This window comes from Maylandia zebra, linkage group LG7 (genome assembly GCF_041146795.1).
Source record: "Maylandia zebra isolate NMK-2024a linkage group LG7, Mzebra_GT3a, whole genome shotgun sequence".
Classification (NCBI taxonomy): Eukaryota; Metazoa; Chordata; class Actinopteri; order Cichliformes; family Cichlidae; genus Maylandia; species Maylandia zebra.
Window position 1 is genome coordinate 2,905,896 of NC_135173.1, and position 23,137 is coordinate 2,929,032.

A 23,137-nucleotide genomic window follows, 5' to 3' on the forward strand; every position below is an offset into this window, starting at 1 on the left:
AAGGATATTTAGTTTTGACACATGGATAAACTCTTTTGGGAGAGATATGAGCTTTTGCAGGCGATCCATGGTGTTGTGCTAAACCATCCAGGTTATTTTGACAAAAGCACTAAATGAATGCACATGTGCCAAGGCAATCGAGAAGGATCTGTGCTATTTTGACTGTACTGACCTTTTATATGGGAAAGGAATCTGCTTTTGAAGCATGGACGAAGAGTTTGGGGAAGGATATTTGATTTTGCTAGTGAGCTATAATGTTGGGCAGAACTGTAAGACTGTTTGGCCAAATGACCTTATGGTTTTGAGAATGTCATCTCGGTTTCAAGAAATGAGCCAAACCAAGCGAGAAAAACTGTAAAAGAAAAATATTTGTCTCTTATGTATAATACATCTGTATATACACTGTCAAAGATGCTTGTCTTTGAATGAAGATTTTAGGTGATAGGAAAGATAAATAACTGCAACTTGAATCTCTGACCCAGAGTTCAAGCTCACTGCTGTAATGTAATATATATATATATATATAGATAGATAGATAGATAGATAGATAGATAGATAGATAGATAGATAGATAGATAGATAGATAGATAGATAGATAGATAGATAGATAGATAGATAGATAGATAGATAGATAGATAGATAGATAGATAGATATAAAAGCCATATTATATTTACATTACAGCAGTGAGATGATTTTAGTCTCATGAACAACATTAGCTAATTGTTATTTACTAACTAATCTTAAATGACTGTTCAGTACATAAATGAAGCCCAACAATCATGTTTTACAGTCCTGTGGTCTCAGCCTCAGATACTCAACTAATCAAAGTGATGTCATGACAAAAAAACATTTTTCTCCTTCATTTCTGTCACACAAAGCTGTGTGTAACATTTCTCGCAGTTAGTATCATGGTTGCTAGGCAACCTGAACAGCGCGAAGAAGGGTAGACCGTCCCATTTCACAATCCTCTCACTTCCGCACTTCTCGTACGCACCGTACGTAGTACGCGTAGTGCGCGTACTTCAAGCGTGCGGTCTCTTGCCAATCTTGTCATGATATGAGTGAACAGTTGTTGTTTAAGGTGCAGTTCATGTGGAAGCCACCGGAGGGTGGTGTGGAGATAATAAAAAAGTGATGGCTAAAACCTAAGACGGTGTCATGTCTGCTCCCTGAAGTAATATCGTAACAAATCTGACCACTACCTACCGGCACACTTTTGCACCGGAGGTTTTTGTAAAGCTTTTATTTTGGTATTTCCGTTGATCCGTATAGTATATAGTTAGTTTCCTGTAACAATGACATTTAACATTTAGATTTAACATTTAAAATTGTGTTTTAAATATGAAAATTTACAAATATTTTACTAAATGTTGTAAAAAATGACTCGAAAAAACATGTTTTTGTAAGGTTTTGAGCTAAATGTGGAAAAATGTTGCCGTTAATTTCAGCATGTTTCACTTTACAAACGGCGCCCCATAGTTAAAATGCAGCCACCAAATAGCGAGCAACAACAGATGCCGTCAATGAGCATAGGGAGGGAGGTGATAGAGCCTCGCTTAAACCATCCTGCTACATGTGTAACGCTGATAAGGTCTCATAAAGTCTGCAAATTAGGTCAGAAGCTTCATTGTAACCAAATGCAGACAGACTAGCTAATATCACCTGTTACTTTTATCAGTGAACTCGTGCTTCATGACGTGTCCTAAAGGAAAGTGAAATCAGCAGGACTGGGAAGCATTTGTGCAGGGTGTCCAGAACTTTCTTGCCAATCAGAGAGCAGAGAATTATGCTGAGCTTGTGTATAACATGCTGGAAGCATTTCAGCTCATGAGTACCAGAATGTCAGTGGAGATGCACGTTTACATTTCTCATCTCAACCAAATCACGGAGATGTCATCGATGAGCATGGGGAAATATGTCATCAGTGATGGGAAACCGACATCAGGGAACTTTTAATCTGAGCGTGATGGGAAAATACTGTTGCGTGTCCCTCAAACATCTTTTCTTTAGAGCTTAAGTGGCAGGAATGTGCTCTAACGCCGAATAGAAACATCAAAACTAACATTCTGGGAGAAGGAAAAAGGATCGATCGGATAGTTTGGTGATGTTCATCTCAAAAACGTGACGAGCAAATGTGAGTCGGTCTGCTTTCATTAGCTGAAATGTTTCGATCCGAGGCATCTGGGGTGAGTGCTCCGGAAAAAGCCGAGGTCTTACGACGGCTCGCGAGCACTGGTGTCTTAGCAACCAGTGTGTTTGAAATCTAAGTTTCCGATGGGAGCAAATCCTCAGCTAAATTGTAGCCACCGCTGAGCCAAAATGCTTAAAACTGAACTACTTTCAGAGCGCCTCGCCAGAGCCAGTCTGGAGAAGCGTCGCAACATAGAGACTGAAAGAAAAGAAAGGATTTTTAATGACAAGCTGAGGACGATCGGGGTGCGTGTTTGAGGCTCTGCTGTGGGTCTGAATTAAACAGAAGTGGAAAGTCCGCGGCAGAGAAGCTTAACGCACTGTGTTTGTCTCTAAATGACTGTTCTACAGGTTGACAAGGAAGCCCTGGATGAGCAGGTGAAAGAGAAAAGGGAACAAGTAGAAGCTGCAAAAAAGGAACAAAACGCTTATGGTGAGTTACTTCAAATTTGTTTCCTGATGTGATGTCATTCAATCCTTCATTAAAGTGAACTGTGATACATGTGTGTCATGTGATCGTCATGCAGATGCTGATATGCTCCGTTATGGCAAAGTAGCTTGCATTGTCGACAGCCGCCAAATGAAGGAGAAGCGTGCACTGGAAAAAGCCGTTGTCGCCTACAGGCAGCAATACCAGCACCCTGAAGATCGGCGAGAGTATGATTTGAATGATCCCAGCCGTATTAAAAAAGTAGAGCAGAGTGATGCACAGATGATGCCTCCTGGCCTGGTGGGTGAAGACCCAGAAAGTAAGATCAGGCAGCAGAACCAGAGGGAACAGCTCAGAGAGTGGCTCACCCAGCAGCAGACTGAGCAGGCAGCGGAAAGGCATCAACAAGAGCTGGAAGGTGGGTTTTGCCTTAAAACCATGCTTGATACACATGCTCAGTTCAAACACAAAAGTCAAGCTCACGTCATAGTCTCTACTGAAATTTTTAGAGCAGCGTTATGACCAAAGCAGAGTAGGAATGGACAACAGAGCTGTGCAACTTCAGAGCCTTGAGATAGAAAGGAGAAAGGCAGCTGCCATCGCCACTAAAGACTTCAATCGGTCTATGGTGAGTCAGAGGAATTTAACTGCATTAAACGCTGCTATAGGCTTCAATAAACATTTTTTATTTCCACCTTGTTACTCATGTGTCTCCACGGGCAAAGGCTGAAGAAAAGCGCTGTCAAGACAAAGAAATCAATGGCAGGCAAAGCCAGTTTCAAGGTACCCTGAGTACGGTGGCCGTGCCCGGCCTGAGTCCCAGCAGTGACAGGAGAACAGCTCCTGAGAGCCTGCAGCAGATCATTCAAATCCAGAAACATCAAATGGAGGAGAAGAGGGTAAAAAAAAAATACATGTTTGCACTCAAAGTGTGGATTATTTAAAAGTTAGCCCATATTAAGCATTTTTCTCCTAATGTGTGTGTTGTCTGTGCATGTAAAGAGAAAAGAACTGGAGAAGAAACAAGAAGAAGAGCGGCACGATCGCGTGCGCCTGAACTCAGCTCGTACCACTCTGCTTATTGAGCGGCAGCAGGCACGAATGAACAGGCAGCTGAGGCGAGACCTGGACAGCGCCAACGCCCAACTGGCCGAAACACACAAACAACAGTTAGTAACTTTTGAGCAAAATTGTTTTTATTAAATTTAACACAGTGTACACTGTCTCGCTGTTTTTAACAACGCTTCATTTTTAAGGAAACCAGACATTAAAAGAGGATGTATTGATGACAGCTTCTTCTCCAAGTTCAACACCTGCAGCAGATGAGGGGTGATGCACCGCTCTGATACCAGTGATGGTGTTGCATAAAAAGAACAATGAATAACCAGCTGCTTTTATGTGAAATGTAGTTCAGAACATTCATGTTTGCATGATTTGAAAACTATTAATTAAATTTCAGATACTGCTTTAAAAAGTAGCCTCTGAAAGATGATTACTTTTTGTGTTTCAAGTCTTTCGCGCAGTTTTGCCTGCATAAGCAAATATTAATTACTAGTCAGTTGAAGGCATAAGTGTTAAAATTACATTCAAGTAAAAAGTCTTACAGATGTTTTTTTTTTTTTTAAAATGCTGTCTTTAAAGAAAAATGTTCCATAGGTCATGTGATTTAAAACACACACACACAAAAGCTACCTGTCACACTTATGCAACATGCGAGAGAACCACAGAGAATAAAACAGCAGTTAACAGCTCAATCACTTAAAGCTGTGTGACACCGTTACTGTATTTAACATGGCATTGTGAGTCTGTTCTACCTTTTTTAAAGGCTTTTTTTCCCCCCCACAGTAGCCGACATGTTATGACACATTATTTCATTCATTACAAAACATTGTGGGCAACAACACTATATTTGTGCCGACCACAAACCTACTCAGTGGCTGTTTCAGCAGTTTTTGACATTTACACTCATGATTCAGCTTCGACTGTCCTACAAAAGGCCCCTTTCACAGCAGAAAGGACTGCTTGTATCATTGTTTGTCGTTTTCAAATGCAAGTTTACTACTAAAAGGCATTTTCGGAGACAAACTTATCCCATCTTCTCTGCCACAGAGACAGTGCTTTCTCCTTTTGCTCGGGACTCAAAGAACTATACCTGAAACACAGACACAGGAACATCAGTCACCCAAAAGCATGCTAGCGCACACAATGCAACTACAAGTCACATCTTAGCAGAGCTTCACCTGATAGAGTTTATGGCCAGCTGTTTAAGGGAGCCTACATGGGAACGCATGCCCCCCAAACCAACGAAAGCTTCATAGAAGTCATAAGAGAGGCCAAATGCACCAAATATGGCGGGGTCATCAGAGCTGATGACAACCGGGTGGTTTTCAGACATTAGTGCAGCAGCTGGATGGTTTCGCAAGTCTTTGACCAACTTCAACACCTGGGTAAGGGTATGTGGAAGGAGAAGATGAGACAAAGGGTTTTAGTCCACTCGCACTACAAACAGGAAAACATTACCATCCATGTATAGCAGGGGTGGGCAACTCCAGGCCTCGAGGGCTGGTGTCCCTGCAGGTTTTAGATGTGTCCTTGAACCAACACAGCTGATTTAAATGGCTAAATTAGCTCCTCAACATGTCCTGAAGTTCTCCAGAGGCCTGGTAACGAACTAATCATGTGATTCAGGTGTGTTGACCCAAGGTGAGATCTAAAACCTGCAGGACACTGGCCCTCGGGGCCTGGAACTGCCCACCCCTGATGTACAGTATAGTGGCAGATAGCAGTGTACCTGGTTGGAGATGGGGCACACCTCCACAGCAACCCCATATTTTCTAGACCACTCTTTGGCGACTGGATGGCGCGTTAGTGCAAATCCATGTCCAATGCGTGACGTATTAAAGAGAAGAGCATCCAATATGTTCTGATCTACTTCCGTACCCTGAGAATCTGCACACAGTAAAGACAAAGAAAATGAATGACTTACAAATACTCTTTTGCACTCTCTGGATTAAACATATAGTAAACTTCACATTTGTGCAGTTTTACATATGGGGGTTAAAAACAAACTTGTGATTGTTATACTGGTACACTGGAATCATGATGAATTCTCACTTGTCTCTCCAGCATGGAAAAAGAAAGGAAGTGGGACCCCTCTCTCTACAGGGAGCGACAAGGCATCTCTGTAATACCACAGGGGTCTCCCGCCATCCTCCCAACCCACCTGTAACGCAAACACAAGTTTTCGTGTGTTCTTGTTTTCAACATATATAGAAGCCATGACACCATTTCAGTCCATTTGGGATCTTCCAGCATGTTTTGTTTTCAATGGTTTCAAACTGTAAAAGTGTTTCTTACCAGATCAAAACCAGCCATGATATCAGGAAAGTCTCTGTACAGCTCCATAGCCTGCTCCACAACTTTAAGCATTGTGTTAGTGTTTATTGTCCTGAAATACACAGGAACAGAATACTTTATCAATTCCAGTTGCTCCAAGACGGTAAGAACAGTAACTAACTAAATTAAATAAGTTACAAAATATAACAAAATAGCTCCAATAGTTACAACCCAATCGCTTCCGTTTATCCTTTTTTTTCCAGGGTCGCGGGGGGCGCTGGAGCCTATCCCAGCTGTCATAGGGCGGGTACACCCTGGACAGGTCGCCAGTCTGTCGCAGGGCCAACACACAGGGACAGACAGCCATTCGCACTCACATTCACTCGCACATTCACACCTAGTGGCAATTTGGATTATCCAATTAACCTATCCCCACAAGCTGCATGTCTTTGGACGGTGGGAGGAAGCCGGAGTACCCGGAGGGAACCCACACAAACATGGGGAGAACATGCAAACTCCACACAGAAAGACCCCGGCCTGATGGTGGAATTGAACTCAGGACCTTCTTGCTGTGCAGCAACAGTGCTAACAACCGTGCCGCCCCAGTTACAAATACCTCTAATTATTATAGGCAGAATTGATCAGTGATTAAATCCGCATTTTATCTGTCAGAAGCAGTGTGGAATTATAAATAAATAGTACTGACTAATTTTTAAAAGCACTCAGAGCAGCAACCTTTTGGCGGTAAAGATGATTCTCACGCCAACAAAGTCAGGATGGTTTGCTACAAACTGCCTTGAGATGTCCTGGCAGGTCTTCAAAATCCAGGCCTTGTCATAAGTGCGGCCATCCAAATCATATATCTAAATATAACAAAGAAGAAGAAATTAACACGTGTGAATCCATTGGGTACATCAGACACACAGGGAAATCAGTATATATAGAGTATAGTTAGAATGTAAGTATTAAAATACCTTTGGAAGTATAGCGCGAAGTTCAAGATACATAACATTGTCCATGTAGAACTGGCTGAGGCCCTGGTAGAAATAGTCTTTGAACACAGGAGCATAAGTAACCAGACCATACGCTGCCTGGAAGGTCTCTTCAAATATACTCCACACCACAGTCTGAGTGGGGTACACTGCCTCTGGATCCTTATCAGTGAAGAGCGTCAGATTGCCCATGATGCTAAGACCAAGTATGCAGATATGGTTGTGATAAGACCAACAACTGGCTTATACTCCATACATCAAACATGCACAAAACATTATATTGTTAACATTTTCCTGAGGTTGAAGTTAAAACTATGCAGGATTATTATTAACTCTTTGAAAAACAACAATCACTACATTGTCAAATTAAACCGTCCTACCTTTCATAATAGCCGGGCTGTTTATGATTACGATAACAGACTTCATTCCCTTTAATGAGACTTCACCTTGTTCCTAATAGTTTCAGTTAACTGATAATATCCGGATGTAATATTTCACAGATTTAAAGCCACTTAGTTGTGCCAATAAAATACAAATACAAGAAGGACAAATAGGGATGGGTATCGTTTAGGTTTTATCCGATACCGGTGCCAAATCGGTACTTTTGAAACGGTGCCGGTGCTTAAACGGTGCTCGAACCGGTGCTTAAAGAATGGAGAACACAAACTTTGTCCAAAAACCTCTCATGTTTAGCTGTTTTCCACTTTTTCTTTGGTCATTTTAGCCTTTTTGTCCAGGGTGAAGGGAGTATCTGCCATCAAACAAGAAGACAGCCGCATGTAGCTATGATGGTGTTTGTTAGTTCACCTTACATGCATTAATGTAATAACGTGGTTAGCCTACTCAATGTAAATTACACTCGAACAACATTAAGCGACTCACGCAGAGAAGAACGGCTGCTGCTGCATCATCATCCTCATCATTTCTGCTACACTGGCAGGGCTAGGGGCCAGGACTCTATTCTTCGGGTTTTTGGGGGATGTTGCTCCGGGTCCGATAACTGGCAACCCACCCAACGTGCACAGTGTGAGGTCTCGCAGCAAGCTATCAAATACAGCGCATTTCTCGGCTTTTAAAAAAACGCTATGAGTCGCCAGGTGTTTCATCAGTTTCGAGGAGTTACCTCCTTTGACAGTATCACAGTATCAGCTTAAAGCACTTGTTGCTGCTGAGTTTGCATATTTTGCTGTGAAGTACAGCCAGACTTTTGACCGCTTCGCCTTGGACATTTTTAATCTGTAGCTCTGCTCTAACAGAACGTACGTACCTGGCCCCGCCTACTATGCTCGGAAACGTAAAATGATTGGCTAGAATCTAAAGTGTATCACAGCTCAGGAAAAAAAAGCACCGAAATAAAGCACCAAAATGTGCGCTGCTTTTCGGTCTGGTTACTACCGTTTATGTCAGAACCGGTGCCATCATGGCACCGGACACCGGTACCCATCCCTAAGGACAAATTGATACTGTTGCCTATTAATTTTAGGAGGCCAGAGGTCAAAAATCAGAGGTGCACTCGAGGCCATGTGTTACGGGGGTGCTCTCACACATGATCTCAGCATTGACAGGAAAATGTATGGAAATGCAGAGAAAACTAAATATACCAATAAGAAGCCTCACAGAAGCTTAAAGAACTCGGTGGGACGATTACATAAAAGTTACGCAAGAGTGTTTCTGTCTCTTTCTAAATTATTATTTTTTGCAACACAGACAAGATCACCTGTTGTCGAGATCTGTGGTGTTCACGGTCTTGGCCCTGAGGCTTTCCAGCAGGGACCAAGAAGAGCAATATGGCAGAGGCTTCGGTTGCTGAGACGAGAAGATGAATCTGACGGACCGGCTAGTAAAGCAAATATAGCAATGTGGCCGATAGCTCGCGTTCTTCACCAGCCATTCTACATCTACCATGGAGAAGTCATGGAGATGTAGAGCTCCACCTGAAACCGTGAATAATAAAATTATAATGAAATAAAAACTGTGATACTCTGCATAAATATTTTGCAACATTTCCTAAATGAAAATTTTGTTATTTTCCAATATCTTTTGAGAATACAATATTATTGTGTCAAAATTAGGTTCTATCCATGTTTCTGTCAGTAGCTACCTTTAGGCATTTTCTGCAGCAGCTTGAAGATGGGACTGTTCCTGATGAGTTCCCTGGCTTTGAAGAAGTGCATAGCAGGAGGGAATTCCTCTCTTTCCATCTCGTCTTGTTTCATTTTTAACAGGCGAGCATTCAGACGCTGTTCGGCGTCAGTCAACACCTGCTGCCCACCTGTCTGCATGGAGGACTCCTGCTTTATTAGAGCCTCTCTCTGCTTGGGGTCCGGGATGGACATGCCACCGGTCAAGTAGAGTATCGACAAACAGAGCACAGCCGCGTGGGGTCGCTGTAGCAGGGCTGCCATTTTAGGTAGAGAAGGTGGGAGCTGGTTTAAGACAGAAAACGCCACGAGTTAAAGCAAACTGCACTGAGAAAGCACGGCAGCCTCTTTGCGGAACAGAAAACAGTTGTTCTGGGGTAAAAATAAAACGCCAACCTATAACACCGGCGAAACAGAGAAAACAACCAGGTGCCGCTTCCTCAGCGGTTATTTCCCTTACAAAATTCTATCGTAATCAGAATTACTTTTTAGAAGACAAATTCACAACTTATCACAGCAGACTAAACACAGAAAAAGAAACAGGGGCTATCGTTAAGTTACCTTAGGCTAACAGCAGCCCGACTTACTCAGAGTGTTGGTGCACAGCGACTAGCTTAGCTGGTGAAGACGACTTTGTAAACAGTCCCGGCGAGAGTCGCTTTATGAACAGAGATGATCGGAAAACCTTGCACGACTATGTCAGCTAAAAACGTCCGCATTCTCTTTTAAGTTGCGCTTTTAAGACGACAGACTCACGAAAGTAAACACTCTGCGAGACGCAACAACCTCCGTTGTATGTTTTCTCTTTCTCACTTCGTCGCTTTGCTTAGAAGCCTAATGATTGGCTAAAGCTTTTCCCTGGAATAATTTGATTGGTTACTCTAACAGCGGAAACCAGTCGTCAAGAGAGAAAGAGAGAAAACAAAGTAACGATTAACCAAACAAGAACGAAAAAATATTTTTGCTGGTGACATCATAATTACCCTGCAAACAAACAAAAAAAGAGGAAAAATACGGAAAATTCATTTCACTGTTTGTAAAACAAAACAAAAACCTTATGGTTTTGTTGATAATAAAAACGAGCAGTGGGTGGGGCAAGAGATACACAGAACTTGCCATCCTTGTTTCCTTTGTATAAAAGCAAAACAAACTTTGGTTATTGTTTCCACAGCTTCATCAAGTCAAGTTTTAGTACATTTTGATCATATAGTAGTTCTTTAGCATTACTGGCATGTTGCGTTTTGCATTTCCGTATTTTAAAAGCTAGTTGCACAACAATGTGCGTAATTGGGCTCAATTAAAGCGCCTTAATTACATGCCTCATTTGCATTTTCTTTCTAATGCCAATTTTGGCCTCATTAGGCCTAAACAAAAGAATATATTACTTTTTATTAGGAGGAGCCCTCTGACGTCACATCTGTGACTCCTGCTGACAGGAGAAGGGTCAGACAAAGCAGCATTCAATCTGTGGAGGGTGTTCATCACGAGGATAAACACTAATCAAAAGTGATGGTGTAAAGCCTCCAAATACATTAATGCATTGTCATGCATCAGCCGTCACATTGTGGACTTTTTCATTTCATTATTTTTAACGTTTCAGTTGCTCCAATAGTCATTTAAAAAAATAAATAAATAAACCCAACCCAGTGTTTATTTCTCAAAAAAAAGGCCAAAGTGATGTTTGAGAAACATTTTTTTTTATTCCTAAGAAATGTACAGTAGAGAAAATACTCCATTCCATTTCCAAAATAATCTATGTCAGTCAGATAAGAACTTGTAAACGTCACTTCAAAATGAAAGACAGGTCTTTTCTTCTCCAATGGCTACTGAGGTAAAAGACGACTGCTTAAAAACATCAAAAACATTGAGAGAAAAAGAGACAGACGCCAGAATTATATTAAAACAAAGTCCAAAAATGTACAAAAATTCTTAAAACAGCAAATAAATATGATTCACATTTAATCACGCCTAACTGGGTTACAACTAGTGCAGAGATGACAGCAGAGTAAAGTGAAAGATGAACGCGCACTTCCAGTCATCTGGTGCCGATTGTATGCACCAGAAGAAAAGAGAAAAAAAAAAACCAAAAAAAAAAAAACATCTGTACACACAAACACACACACCTGTACATCATAAGATAACATCACAACCTTACAGACCTTATTAAAAAAAATAAAACAAACTGCCCTTCATACATTAGACAGCACGAGTGAACACACTACCTCCTTAGTGGCCCCACTGAGCTCACCAATACTGCCTATTTTAACAAAATAGCAAATCATCTATGACAGGTCTTCTGTGATACATTTACAAAATTGTCTCATAGCGTCTAGCTTTCCCCGACCCAGCTTCTTTTCTTGAATATTTCATTACAACATCCTATAACTTAAGACAGTCTAATGCTGCCAAACTGTATACAGCCCATTACAGACCTTAGACTGGACTACTGCCCACAACCTGTAGGTGAAATGGCGTTTGATCTGTAGAAGTTAAGACATAGTCCCATCTTAAAATACTAAATATTGTCCATCATTCTCTAATAATATTTTTAAAAAATGATGATAATGAAGGTGCAATACCATGGAACAGTGGACGCCTCAGCACCTGCAGACAGCCGAGTAATCACCTCTACTTGAGGTCGTCAGTGAGCACCATAATTAGTCACAGAGATCCGACACACAAGCTTTTTATTTCCCGCCAAAGATGGTAAAGCATTGTAAGGCAATTTCATTCTCAGTTCTACAGTCATGAGATCTAAAAGTGGTGCTAACATCAATTCATGCTGGTCACAGAACGTCACCCCACAGGAGTCTGGCAGAGTACGAGAAGAAGTGGATAGACTTTGTAGATGCCACAGACTGGCTAGATGAGGTAGATTATTCTTTTTTTCGCCATTGCTAAACTTCCCCAGTGGGGCTCGCAGACAAAGAACCAAAATTCATTGTGATGACAAATGATTTGACATCAAATTAAGTGGAATGTAGAGTAACAAATTAGATCCTATTAAAATCCAATTAACTCTGACGAAAGCAATATATTTAAAAAAAGAAAGAAAAAAAAAAAGGGGGCAGTTATTTATTATTAAGGCCAATGACTCTCACAAATCAACTTCTTCATGAGGTGGATTGATTTACCACAGCTGCAGTCTCATTTTCTTTATGCTGTTCCTCCTTCAAATAATTCAGAACAGTACCCGTATAAAGAAACTGTACACCCTGAGGATATGTTTAGTACTGACACGGGGAAGGAACCGTAAAGGAACAAAGAACTAAAACAAACTTGTTGGAGGACACTCGAATAGCCAAATAATTTTTTTTGTGTATGCATTTGCTCTGTGCACGTATATACACCAGTGAGTATATCGTCCGAAATAAGTCTGTGCAGTGAAGGGCGGTGATTAATATAGTATACACTCTTAGATACATTTACGCATTAATAAGTATCGACTAAAATACGACTATCCAAGGCCACTTGGTTCCAGGATGTCCAGACTAACAGAAATCCATAGTGCACAACAGAGAATCACACATATTTAGATAATAATGACACCACCCTTGCCGGTCCCTCTCTGCTACTCAAAGACATTCAAACAAATGAAGGCAGCTTTGAATGATGCATATACTGTGTGTGTGCTCCAGAGAAAGAAAAACATTAGAGATTGGGTGGAAATGAACAAGAAATGGGTGGGATGACTTGTGCTTCAGATGGATGATCAGTGTTGTTTGTTCTTTCACAAGCAGCTGCTGCACTGCATTTCCTGTCTACACATTCACTCATACATTCATAAAAACAAACCAAGGCAACTACCAGGGGCTTTTGAGTTGACTAGGTTAGGGTGACAGTCTCATAGTACCTCCTTTTGTACACCTGAGTTTAGATATGGTTGGAGAAGAAAATCGTGGTCAAAAAGAAAACAAACAACCAACCCCAGTCCATCTCTTCTTTTTCACAGTCCTGTCAGTAGGTGCAGTATCCTGCCCTACAGTCAATAGACAGGATAAGAACATTATGTTCAGTGGTCACTAATCCGTCCTTTTACAATCTGACGGCTCACGTCGAAGAGTGCTGTCCAGTGTTCTTGAAGGCAATGTCTCCTGTGTTTAACAGGTTGACATAGTGGTTAAAAGGGGCGCCCCTTCTGCAGGAGGTTTAAAGTTCAAATGCTCACGCTGGGAAGCAATCATGCTACTGGAGTGTCCTCGAGCAAGTCGGTGAATTCCTAACAGTTTCACAGCTATTCTGTCAGTGACCTCCGTGAGCTCTTGCGGTGGAGGGCACACGAGAAAGAATTGTTCTCCAAGGCTCAGTAACATTTCACATTTTAAATTCTACTTTGTAGTACCAGCTGCCTGGCTGGATTTTTAATCCCACTGCTGAACAAAACTGTTGCACAGTGGCAGAATATCAGTAGGAAATATATTCGGAAAAAGTGTCTCTTCTTCTCAGAAGCGGTTTGGCTCACTGGTTTATCCAGATGTTCGTTGACAACATCATCTCTGAAAGGAGAACAACAACAATCAGTTAACAATGCCTCTGGCAGTATTCATCTTGCTGTTTCGACTGGAAACCTAAAAATCAACAGGATAAAACACAAGTTTTAACAATTTATGAAATGTCTTTATACTCACTTTAATCACAATCCCTGTTTACTGCCAAGGCCGCTTGGAGCAGCCATCATCTGTTGTCTGTAAATAAATAGACTTGTTAGCTCTTGCAGTCCGAGTGCCATTGGTAGGACAATAAGACTCTGCAACATTATGCTGCTTGGTTAAGACTGTGAGACTGATGTGGTCATTTTATTTTCTTATTATAGTGTTAGCCTTTAAAACAAGCAAACTAAATTACAGTAGTGATAAGGAATGCCCACCAGAGTTTGAGATCCAAGGGGACATTTTCACATTTTGTTTTTGACATAAATATATCAGGTAATAAACAGAACATATTTAAGCCATCATAATTAACAACAGTCAAATACCCACTGACAATATAAACTTTGTAGGAATTTACCCTGGATGCATGAAGCGTTCTGGTCCCACACCTCGCTGCTGAATCATCATGCCCTGAAAGTGCCCCCCAGGTCGGGGGTGTCTGTACATGACCATGCGTGTTTGGCCAGGGGAATAGGGAAGCTGCTGGGGCCGCTGCAGAGCTTCCATCAGGTGTGAGTGGGGTCTTTGAGCAGCATAGTGTCGTGGATCAGGGTATGGTTGGCCAGCGTAAGGGGATCCATTTCCAGCTCCACGGGCCTGGGACATCATATGATGGACGACACCTTGCTGCATTCCTGGATGTAAGGCTCGAGGGTCGTACACAAAACCGGACGTCATGTGCGCCACAGACGCATGTGGATGCTGCATGCTACGGCGTTGAGCAGCAGCATTATGGCTGTCAAGGTCCAGGATTTCTTTTGGGCTTTCAGGTTGCTCTGAGCCCTCATTGTGGGGCCGCTTTGCTGGACTGCCATTAATGCTGCTGCCTCCACCAGCTTGCTGGTTTTCACACTTCCCTTCGCCTGTGCCTCCAGGATGAGTCCCTGTTCCTGGCATTGGGCCTGGGGAAACCAAACTTGTACCGCTGGAGCCTTCAGACCCCAGCGGTGAGACACTGCTCTCCTTTAGCTGACCATTAGCTCTGGCACTGGCTACAGGTAAGTAGGCATTGTGTGGCATTGCCTGGTGAGACTGATAATGAGGCCGATGCCACTCCTCTGGAGGGTAACCCCCTCTGCCCGTGGCTTGGTTATGGGCCTGAGTTTGGGGATGGGGTTGGGCATAGTAGCGCTGCTGCTGCTGCTGATACTGATGAGGTGGGTACACATTGCCATGACCATGAGGGTGCGGTTGACCTGGCACGTGGTAGGGGTAGGTTGACCCTCCCTGCTGCTGCTGGTAGTTGGTGTTGGGAGCAAGATTGTGGAGAGCATTAATGGACTGGTTATGATATGGGTGGTGAGCAGACGGAGGTATGGACCTATTCATATTAGCTCGGTTGTAGTGTGGAAGTGGAGGGTTCCCCATGCCGTAAGTACTCATAGTTGAATTTTCTGGGCCTTGCGAGTGAGGAGGTACGGCTGGATTGTGCCCATCTGATGGCCCGCTTGGAGCCTGTATTCCCACATTACTACCCACCAACTGAGTTTGATGGCGATTTGGACTAAAAGCCGGGTGTTTATAAACACTTGATGTCATCCTGGTGTGCTGTGGAGACATGGCAGTGCTTCTCGTGTCCAGCCTCGTAGGCTCGCTAGGCCTTTGATCTCCGAGATCAGCTGGACTGGGCTGAGAGGGTAATAGAGGGGCAGGATGGCTGGGTGGCAAAGAGGTCAGAGGGGCTGGGTGTGGGGGTCCAGGCTGGGCTCCTTGAGTAGCGCCGTGTGGCATCCCATGCATGGGACTGCTTTGTGTAGTGCAGTGTGGTGAGATGCTTTGGGGGACATGATGAGAGGTTAGCAGAGAATTGTGTTGCTGTGTGTTCTGGTTCAGTGGCTGAGGAGAGCTCTGAGAGTGGCTTTCAGGAGAGGTGCTGCCCGCCTCAGGTTGCTCATGTTTTTGAATGGCTTGCTGGGGTTTGCCTTCCTGATTTACACCATCTGCGAGTTTTAAGTTGTCTGGCATTTGCTGAGTGGAATTCTGAGCTGCTGCAACATCCAGTGGTGGGAAGTTCTGAGGAAGAAGTGCAAGGCTTGGAACATTTGGCTGTGGACTGTTTGGTTTAAGCTGTGGGGGATTGTGTAGAGCAGGATCAGTGTTACTCGAGTTGGGATGGGATGAAACAGGAATGGTACCATTACTTTCACTGGCAGAGTGTCCCCGACTATCCAACTGGCTTTCAGCTGAACTCTGTGCGGCCGCTGATCCAGAAGGATTCTGTTCTGATCTGGCCAAGGTTGGGGCTGGGGGGCTCTGCATTTTATCCGCAAGCCCACAGTATTGCCTTGTGGGGCTAGGGTTGGATGGGCTCTCTTGGTTAACTGGAAACATGTTTTTGTGTGATGGAGCTTCTTCGGAAATGTTGCTGGCAGCCATCTTGTTCTCTGACGTTGTGCCTGTTAACGTACAGGAGAAAACAATGTTGCAGGTTAGACTGTTTTACTATGACTAGAAGTACAATGCACGCGTTGTCCCCGTTTTATGCCACTTATCCAAAAGAAGCACAATACAAATCAAATTTTAAAAAACGTTCTGTTCCATTTCTTTACAATTAGGTTATAGAAACATTTAAAGGCGTCCCCGTGAGGCTGAAATGATGACATGTAATCTCTTTTATATTTTCAAAGATATCAGCAAAAATGTAACCAAACTGATGAATATTCAATTTGCTGCTTACTGGGAGAAATAATTAAAGTCAAATTGTAAGAAGTACTTGACAGAAGATGGGGGCTGTGCTGATTAACAAATGAGACACTAGAGTCTAGTGCTCTATCACGCAGACTGGTGAAATACAGCAAGAGGAGGTCAGGTCTACCTTTGGGGTGCAAGTTTGTCTGCTGGGGAGGCTGTCTATCTGGGCCTTTGTCTCTAGCAGGATGCAGCAGCTGAACCTCAGGGGCAGGGGGGAGCTGTTGAGAGGGGTGAGCTGGGATGCTGCCAATTCTTGATGGGGGCCCAGGCTGCTGAAAGTTGCCTGTGTGCTGATGAGGGGCACCAGCAGGGGGTCCAGAAGAGGCTGACAGCTGCTGCAGGGCCAGCATCTCTGGGCTTTCCAGCATGGAAGCCAAGCGTGTCCTGCCGGAGGAGTCTGAGTGGGGCACAGTGGGACGTGCAGACATGAGCCCAGGGGAGCTGGCTGCTGCAGTCATTTGAAACTGGGCATTGGAAGGATGGTTGGGATATCCGGCAGCTTCTGGCCACGGTTTATGACCCACAGGTGGGGGGATTCCACCATAACTAAAGTTGCGCTGGTTCACCATGTTTGGGTCTTGAATAGACATGCCGCTGGGCCTCTCCTGCCCCTGTTGATTCATACCACTCCACATAGTAGGTAGTGGCATGCCAGCAGGTCTCAAGCCTGGGTAGTTGTGCTGAGGTGATCCTTCCGGGCCTGAGAACCTGTTCCCCATAGGATGCATAGTGTGGCCCTCTGGACGGTGGTGGGATGGGTAGATGCTGGCCTCAGGAGGAGCTCCAGGCTGTAGGGTCATGGGACGTGGTCCTAAGCATGGGCCATGAGTCGGACCCATGTACGAGTGCTGCTGCTGGTTTGGATCTGGACCCACTGGATACCTAGGCCCCATGTGGTGTGGCTCAATCATGCGTTGCTTGGAGGAAAAAAGGAAAATAAAATATGAAATATCTGGCTTTGTCTGTTATAACAGCATCAAGATGCATCATACACACAATTAGGTGGTTGGTTGTGTGTAATAGGTCAAGCATACCTGAATGTTAAAGTTGTGAGGCAACTGGTTTAAGTTGGGGTCTCCTTGTCTAGAAAAGTGAACCTGGTAGGCAAAGCGGGGATCCATGGCCATTCTTTGGGCATACATGTGTGGACCATGAGGCCCAGGGGGACCAGGCTGACGGAGCTGTTAAAATAAAGAATTTATTATATTTTACCCCTCTTGCATTTCAGACAGGAATTAAGACTCCCAATAAATAAATATATTTAAAAAAAGGATTAAAGTCTTATCTGTGGATACCTGTTGCCCTGGGTGGTATAACCCCCTGATATCTCCTTCCCGGATATGCTGCTGGCCTGGAGGCAAGCTGTGCGGGTGAGGGGGGCCGTTAGCCCAATGAGGATGCAGCCGTGCCAGCCTGGCATCCTCCTCTGAAGTTGCGCTACTTTTGCCCTTTTGTGAGCTTCGCTTACGTTGTACTTGCTCAGTAGCCCTGATCAAGCTTTCAGGCCCGAAAGCTTTGCTGTTACGGTTGCGTTTTCTTTCCTTGCGCTCCTTGTCTTCTCGACTGATGTGGAACTCTTCGTCCGTGTCACCATCCTCAGATGGAAAATGTTTTAATAAGGCTCGGCTAAAACAACGCTCCAGAGACTCGGCCATGATAGTGTATTCTGAGGACAGGAAGACACCAACATCAGCGATTCTTTTGTGATAAAACCCTGAGAACTTTTTTTTTTTTACATAAACGCACATCTTCAGCAAAGGAACAAACATACATCACATGTCTATAGCATCTACTCATATACTCAAAGAATAACGCTTCATTTACATGCAGTCACTCCCACAAATAGCCACTCATGAAGTGACCATTAGGTGAGACACATACCAACAGAGCACAAAAATCCTGTCTTGTCCTGGCCCAGTGCTAACCAGCTGACCAAGTCAGAGGGCGTAAGTTTGACCCTTGCTCCTTCAACCCCTTCCCTCTACTCTTGCCCCACCCTGGGCCTCCTCACCACTCACCTCCCCCCATTCCCTGAGGAGAGTATTCAGTTGGATGGATGGCTCCAGACAGGGGGCTTAGGGGCTGGAATGTTTCTCTGGCACTGCAGGACTTGAATCCCCCAGAGCACTCGAGCACAACTCAATCACTCCTCATTAATCACTGTCAAGGCTGCCCCGGCCCCGGCCCCAACACAGTACTAAGACCGCCCCCCTTTCTTCTGCGATCTCTCCCACTCTCACCCCCTGCGTCTCAATGTCCATATGAAATTCTTTTTTCAAAATGCATCCATAACGCAACGGATTTTGATGCCTTTAACAAAGTTATTTTAAAAATGGTTTAGAATGCTTAATTTACCGCTGTCTTCTCCATTGTACTCGACACAGTTTTCAAACATCAGCTTCACGTCGGAAACAAACTCCTCCTTAGCGACATACTCCCCGTTATTGAGCTTTCTCTCAATTGTGGATAGGTCCATAGGAGTCTGAAATTAGAACGACAATAAAAATAAAGCAATTAAAATTATGACTCAATAAACTTTATATATGCATTAATGCACAAACCAGACTGATACAAACATGAAGCCAATGTCACACATTTGTAAAAACAACAACAGTATTCTGTACCTGGATGATCTCATGATAATTGGGAGCATAGGAGTCGTCAACGGGCTCCAAGAAAGGCCAAGAATCTTTATGGGCTTTCAGGGCTTCAAGCACTGAAGAACAGAGTAGAACAGACATTGACTGTAAATTGACATCGACATGTTTTAAACCCAGCAACTGCATTTAGTATGGAAAGGGAAGATGTAAGATTTTTGGAAATAATGTCACAGACCCCGACATTGGTTCTAAAAACAAAATTAAATATCAACCAACGGTATCACTAAACTCGTATACAGTTTGTGGCTTATTCCTGCTTGTTTGCCATTACAATGGTGTGTTATGACGAGGAGTAAAAAGCATGAAACATGTAAGCCGAACCATAATTAATACCTTAAAACTGCCAGCATTTGAAGTGGATAACATTAATTATTGTGTAGCAGTGTTGTCTTTCTGTTGAGGATATGCTGCTGGTAAATCTAAGGCCCTGGTATTCCTACAAAGACTAAAACTGCTCAGGTACAGTTAAGGAGCACAGCTCAATCCCCGCAGGCATCACCTCAAATCCACGGATAAAGCTCCAGCGTCAGACACCAAAGAGATTTTGTATCTTTGCCTGATGGGTCAGAGCCATTCTCTTTACACAAAGACCAGCTGTTACTTGTGTGTTGCTTTGAGTAACAGTTCCACTTCATTGTCAACTAAGGAAAAGAAACCGCTGGTCTTACTTTCTGCAATAGCTGTTCTTCTTTTTACATACTTTCTATAAGCAGCCAACTTCTGCTTCCCGTTTACACTACCACACATCTGCCCAGATGACGTGAATTGTCATGTGACGGGTACATACATGTAAACATAGCAACAGGTAATAATTCTGCAGGCATACCTTTATAAAGAGCAGTGTAGTCATCATCAATTTCATAGCTGAAATGTTGAACATACGGCATGTTAGACGGGCTAAAATAACAGCAATCATGAGTCGCTAAAGCAGATAGTGAATCTGAAACTAAATGTGAACAACTTCCTACAATTCTTTATTCTTGCGTGTTCTCTGGACGGGAGAGGATGGCTCCAGATTCAGGAGTTCAGGTGGTAGATCTTTTCCTTGAGACAGCAGCCAGGCCTTTTCTTCTCGCATCTTACGCCTTTTTGCACGCTCTAATGGAAAATCGTGAACACAGGGGGCAATTAAAATCACAAATAATGAAAAACGCCGGTCTCAGAGTGCAGGTAAACAATGTTTGATTGCTTATTCAGACCCTACAGTTACAGTATTGATGTCTATTGAGACTGTCGGGAGCATTGATGAAAACCAGGCCTCAGATGTGACACGCAGCAGCAGCAGCTCAGATAAGTGAAGGAGAACGATTCATCGGCCATCTTTTCTTAGGCCAAGTTGATCAAAAGAGCAGAACAGAGCACAGAGAGTGCATATGCATAACCGCTTTATCTTTCAACATGAAAAGCACAGAGGCCTGGCAGCCCCCCTGCCGTTTGGATTAAAGATGTTTGAAGGAGGATTCCACATATGCAATACACAGAGTGTAGGGCCAGGTCCTGCTGTTCATCTATAATACAATAATGAGGCTCCTCTACTGAAGCACAATCAGCAGTTCATTAACCCTTGACAGATGACATCAGAGAAGAAGAAGAGTGATCCTGTGATTAAAGGCCCTGAGCATTCCCTTTCACAGTGTCTGTGTACTATACATAAATCTCAAGGCTTCAAATGCTGCTATGCTACTGCAGATTTTTCAGCTGGTGAGAGCCAAAGCACGGCAAAGAAGATGTGAAAGCCTGTGTGGGGAGTGCCCTTCATGATACATTCTGCCCTTGACAGAGCCGCCTACCTGCTGCTGATACATGACTGATGAGAGAATGTGAACTTACTGCTGCTTCTTAATATCTTACAACTTTCTGCATATACTAAAATTCTTGGAAAGAGATTTTTCAAACTTCTTTTAAACACAAACAACATCTTGGCAGTGTGCTACTTGTGTTCCATCTATATCGGTAACCATCTTACCCTCCACAGCTTTGATCTTCTCTAGCTTCTCTCTCTGCCGTTCTTCCTGCAGAAGCCTTTCCTCTTCTCGTCTCTGCTCGGCCAGCAGGACCTGCCTGTCCAGCTCTTCATCTTTTTTCTTCTCCTCCTCCTCCTCCTCCATTCCGGCCTTGAGATTGTCCTGGATGCACACACCCACAAAGTCTATTAGTCTACTCTTCTCTCACACCAGGAAAGCTAGATGTATAGAAAACTACACATTTCTGTACATAAAAGAAACAATCAGGCCCTAAACCAACATATACAGCAGAGAGAATAAATGTACACAGTGCGTGTGCAAACATGTACTGTGCTGGAATGTCTTGCACTAAATATGTCTGTGGAGGTTCTCAGTCATCCAGGTCATAGTAGTCAAAGGAGCTTGCAAAGAAAAGCGTCTGGACTTCTTTAAGTTGCTTGAAGACGTTTCACCTCTCATCCAAGAAGCTTCTTCAGTTCTAAGGTCAAATGGTGGAGAGTGAACACACCTGAAACTCTGGCTGATTGGGACCCACACCCAGTTTCACACCTTGGCTCAGGCGATTAGAGGATCATCAGGGGGTCCTTTTGTCCCTCTGTGGGGGGGTCACTCCCACTAGGTTATATCTGGGACTCTCCACTATTTGACCTTAGAACTGAAGAAGCTTCTCGGATGAGAGGTGAAACGTCTTCAAGCAACTTAAAGAAGTCCAGACGCTTTTCTTTGCAAGCTCCTTTGTCTTGCACTAAAAACCAGATAAGTGGATGACATGCCCGTTGTATTGCTAAATAAATCGGCACAGCTTATTCTGACATTGTTAGGTGTGTAACACTACCTAAAAAGCATAGCACAGACAAACACTCACCCTCTCCTCGTGTTTTATGTGATTTTGAGAGAACCGCTGGGAAACGCGAACTGGGTTTGGGTCCAGCAGCTTCTGCTTCTGCTCACGCTCCTGAAATAAAAGACATGTAGTTTGGTTCTGCTCCTCATGCCTCTCATGACACACAGGGACTCATGAACTGGAAACTGTTGTGTCTGTAATGCTTTCTCGTCCACAAATGCAACTTTCTTTTAAAACATCACATACGGTTTGTGTAATTCATTTTGTCTAAAGCCAACACACTGACAGACACTCTGGTGTTGCAGTGCAGCAGTGACTATAGCGAAGTCATTGATTTATTTCTCCCATCCCCCAAGTGACTCTCTCACCTTTGCTCCCTACTCTTCCATCTCTGCTTGGGAAGAAAATTAACATACTTGCACCAAAAAATAAATCACAACCTGTGTGATATTATTGTTAGCTTGTGGTAGTGTACAATCTGTTCTACAATAGCCTATCTGGCAACTTTTGAGCAGGGAACTTCATCCAAAATATACAGTACAGAGCGTGGAGGGTTAATGAGCGCTGACGTGTCAGAGAACCAGTTAGAGCAAACAGAAAAGGAAGGAAACACCAGCCAACAGAGCGCCAAGTGGTTTCTGAAATCCTGTCTATATCAGGGACTGTCCCCTGCAGCTTATGTCAGAGTACATCCAGGATGTAGGACTATTAAGGGTTGCCACCCTGGCACAGGTAACACCTTGCTAGATAACAAATAGAGAGTCCTAAATATGCATTTGCCGCTATATAAACAAAGTCAGACTGTCTGTGCGTGCAGGTAGGGAAGCAAACAAATGAGGAAGGAGCCCACTGCGGAGAAGATTAAAATGAAAAAATACTGTTAAAAGGAGACAGACGTTTACAACCTAACGTGCTTTCTAAAACTAGATAATGTTTTCAAACACCATCTTTTCATAAAAAATGAAAATAAGATCATGTCTGCCGTTGTCTCAAGCGGTCCATCGTGACACGTATCTATCAACGGGTCCACTTTAGACATGCTCTTACTGGAAAAGATTCACCTGATGTGAGCAAGGTAGCAGCGCAAGCCCACGTGGTCACTATGAATCAATGGGACAATTAGCTGTGGAACTATCACATGGGCGCAATCAGAAAGCACACCGACTCTGTATCAGGGAGCTGGCAGGCTACAGACGTCTTACACCCAATCACACTGAACAATTGGGTTCTCACATTTGC

The 23,137-nt window shown here is 43.5% G+C and overlaps 3 protein-coding genes across 5 annotated transcripts in view; 1 reads left to right on the plus strand and 2 right to left on the minus strand.

Annotated features, from left to right (window-relative positions):
- Positions 1–1,844: 1,844 nt before the first annotated feature.
- Positions 1,845–4,116, plus strand: ribc2 (RIB43A domain with coiled-coils 2). Of its 2 annotated transcripts, none has more exons than XM_076885549.1 (7): positions 1,845–2,135; positions 2,543–2,624; positions 2,719–3,039; positions 3,131–3,249; positions 3,347–3,520; positions 3,624–3,790; positions 3,878–4,116. In XM_076885549.1, the coding sequence occupies exons 3-7, from the start codon at positions 2,727–2,729 to the stop codon at positions 3,945–3,947; spliced, it is 843 nt and encodes a 280-aa protein (XP_076741664.1). In that variant the 5' UTR covers positions 1,845–2,135; positions 2,543–2,624; positions 2,719–2,726; the 3' UTR covers positions 3,948–4,116. The 2 variants fall into 2 exon arrangements, with proteins under 2 accessions (XP_076741664.1, XP_004568286.3); XM_004568229.3 differs by lacking the exon at positions 1,845–2,135 and adding an exon at positions 2,187–2,437.
- On the minus strand, positions 3,796–9,921 carry ada2a (adenosine deaminase 2a). 2 transcript variants are annotated; one of them, XM_004568227.3, is made up of 10 exons: positions 9,678–9,921; positions 9,051–9,375; positions 8,667–8,883; positions 6,932–7,145; positions 6,693–6,820; positions 5,979–6,069; positions 5,736–5,844; positions 5,413–5,570; positions 4,862–5,064; positions 3,796–4,773 (listed from the first exon to the last, which is right to left on the minus strand). In XM_004568227.3, the coding sequence occupies exons 2-10, from the start codon at positions 9,352–9,354 to the stop codon at positions 4,683–4,685; spliced, it is 1,515 nt and encodes a 504-aa protein (XP_004568284.2). In that variant the 5' UTR covers positions 9,355–9,375; positions 9,678–9,921; the 3' UTR covers positions 3,796–4,682. The 2 variants fall into 2 exon arrangements, with proteins under 2 accessions (XP_004568284.2, XP_004568285.2); XM_004568228.3 differs by having other exon boundaries at positions 9,652–9,921.
- An 844-nt stretch (positions 9,922–10,765) lies between these two features.
- The window catches only part of cecr2 (CECR2 histone acetyl-lysine reader), a 34,383-nt gene continuing 22,011 nt past the window's right edge, over positions 10,766–23,137 (minus strand). The window contains exons 8-19 of the mRNA XM_004568230.6: positions 21,920–22,009; positions 21,057–21,216; positions 20,059–20,188; positions 19,917–19,954; positions 19,055–19,146; positions 18,786–18,912; positions 17,726–18,096; positions 17,465–17,611; positions 16,555–17,347; positions 14,098–16,135; positions 13,719–13,775; positions 10,766–13,586 (exon numbers count right to left, since the gene is read on the minus strand). Coding sequence (XP_004568287.2) covers positions 13,724–13,775; positions 14,098–16,135; positions 16,555–17,347; positions 17,465–17,611; positions 17,726–18,096; positions 18,786–18,912; positions 19,055–19,146; positions 19,917–19,954; positions 20,059–20,188; positions 21,057–21,216; positions 21,920–22,009 — 4,038 coding nt within the window. The 3' untranslated portion in view covers positions 10,766–13,586; positions 13,719–13,723. The remainder of the gene's footprint in view (positions 13,587–13,718; positions 13,776–14,097; positions 16,136–16,554; positions 17,348–17,464; positions 17,612–17,725; positions 18,097–18,785; positions 18,913–19,054; positions 19,147–19,916; positions 19,955–20,058; positions 20,189–21,056; positions 21,217–21,919; positions 22,010–23,137) is intronic.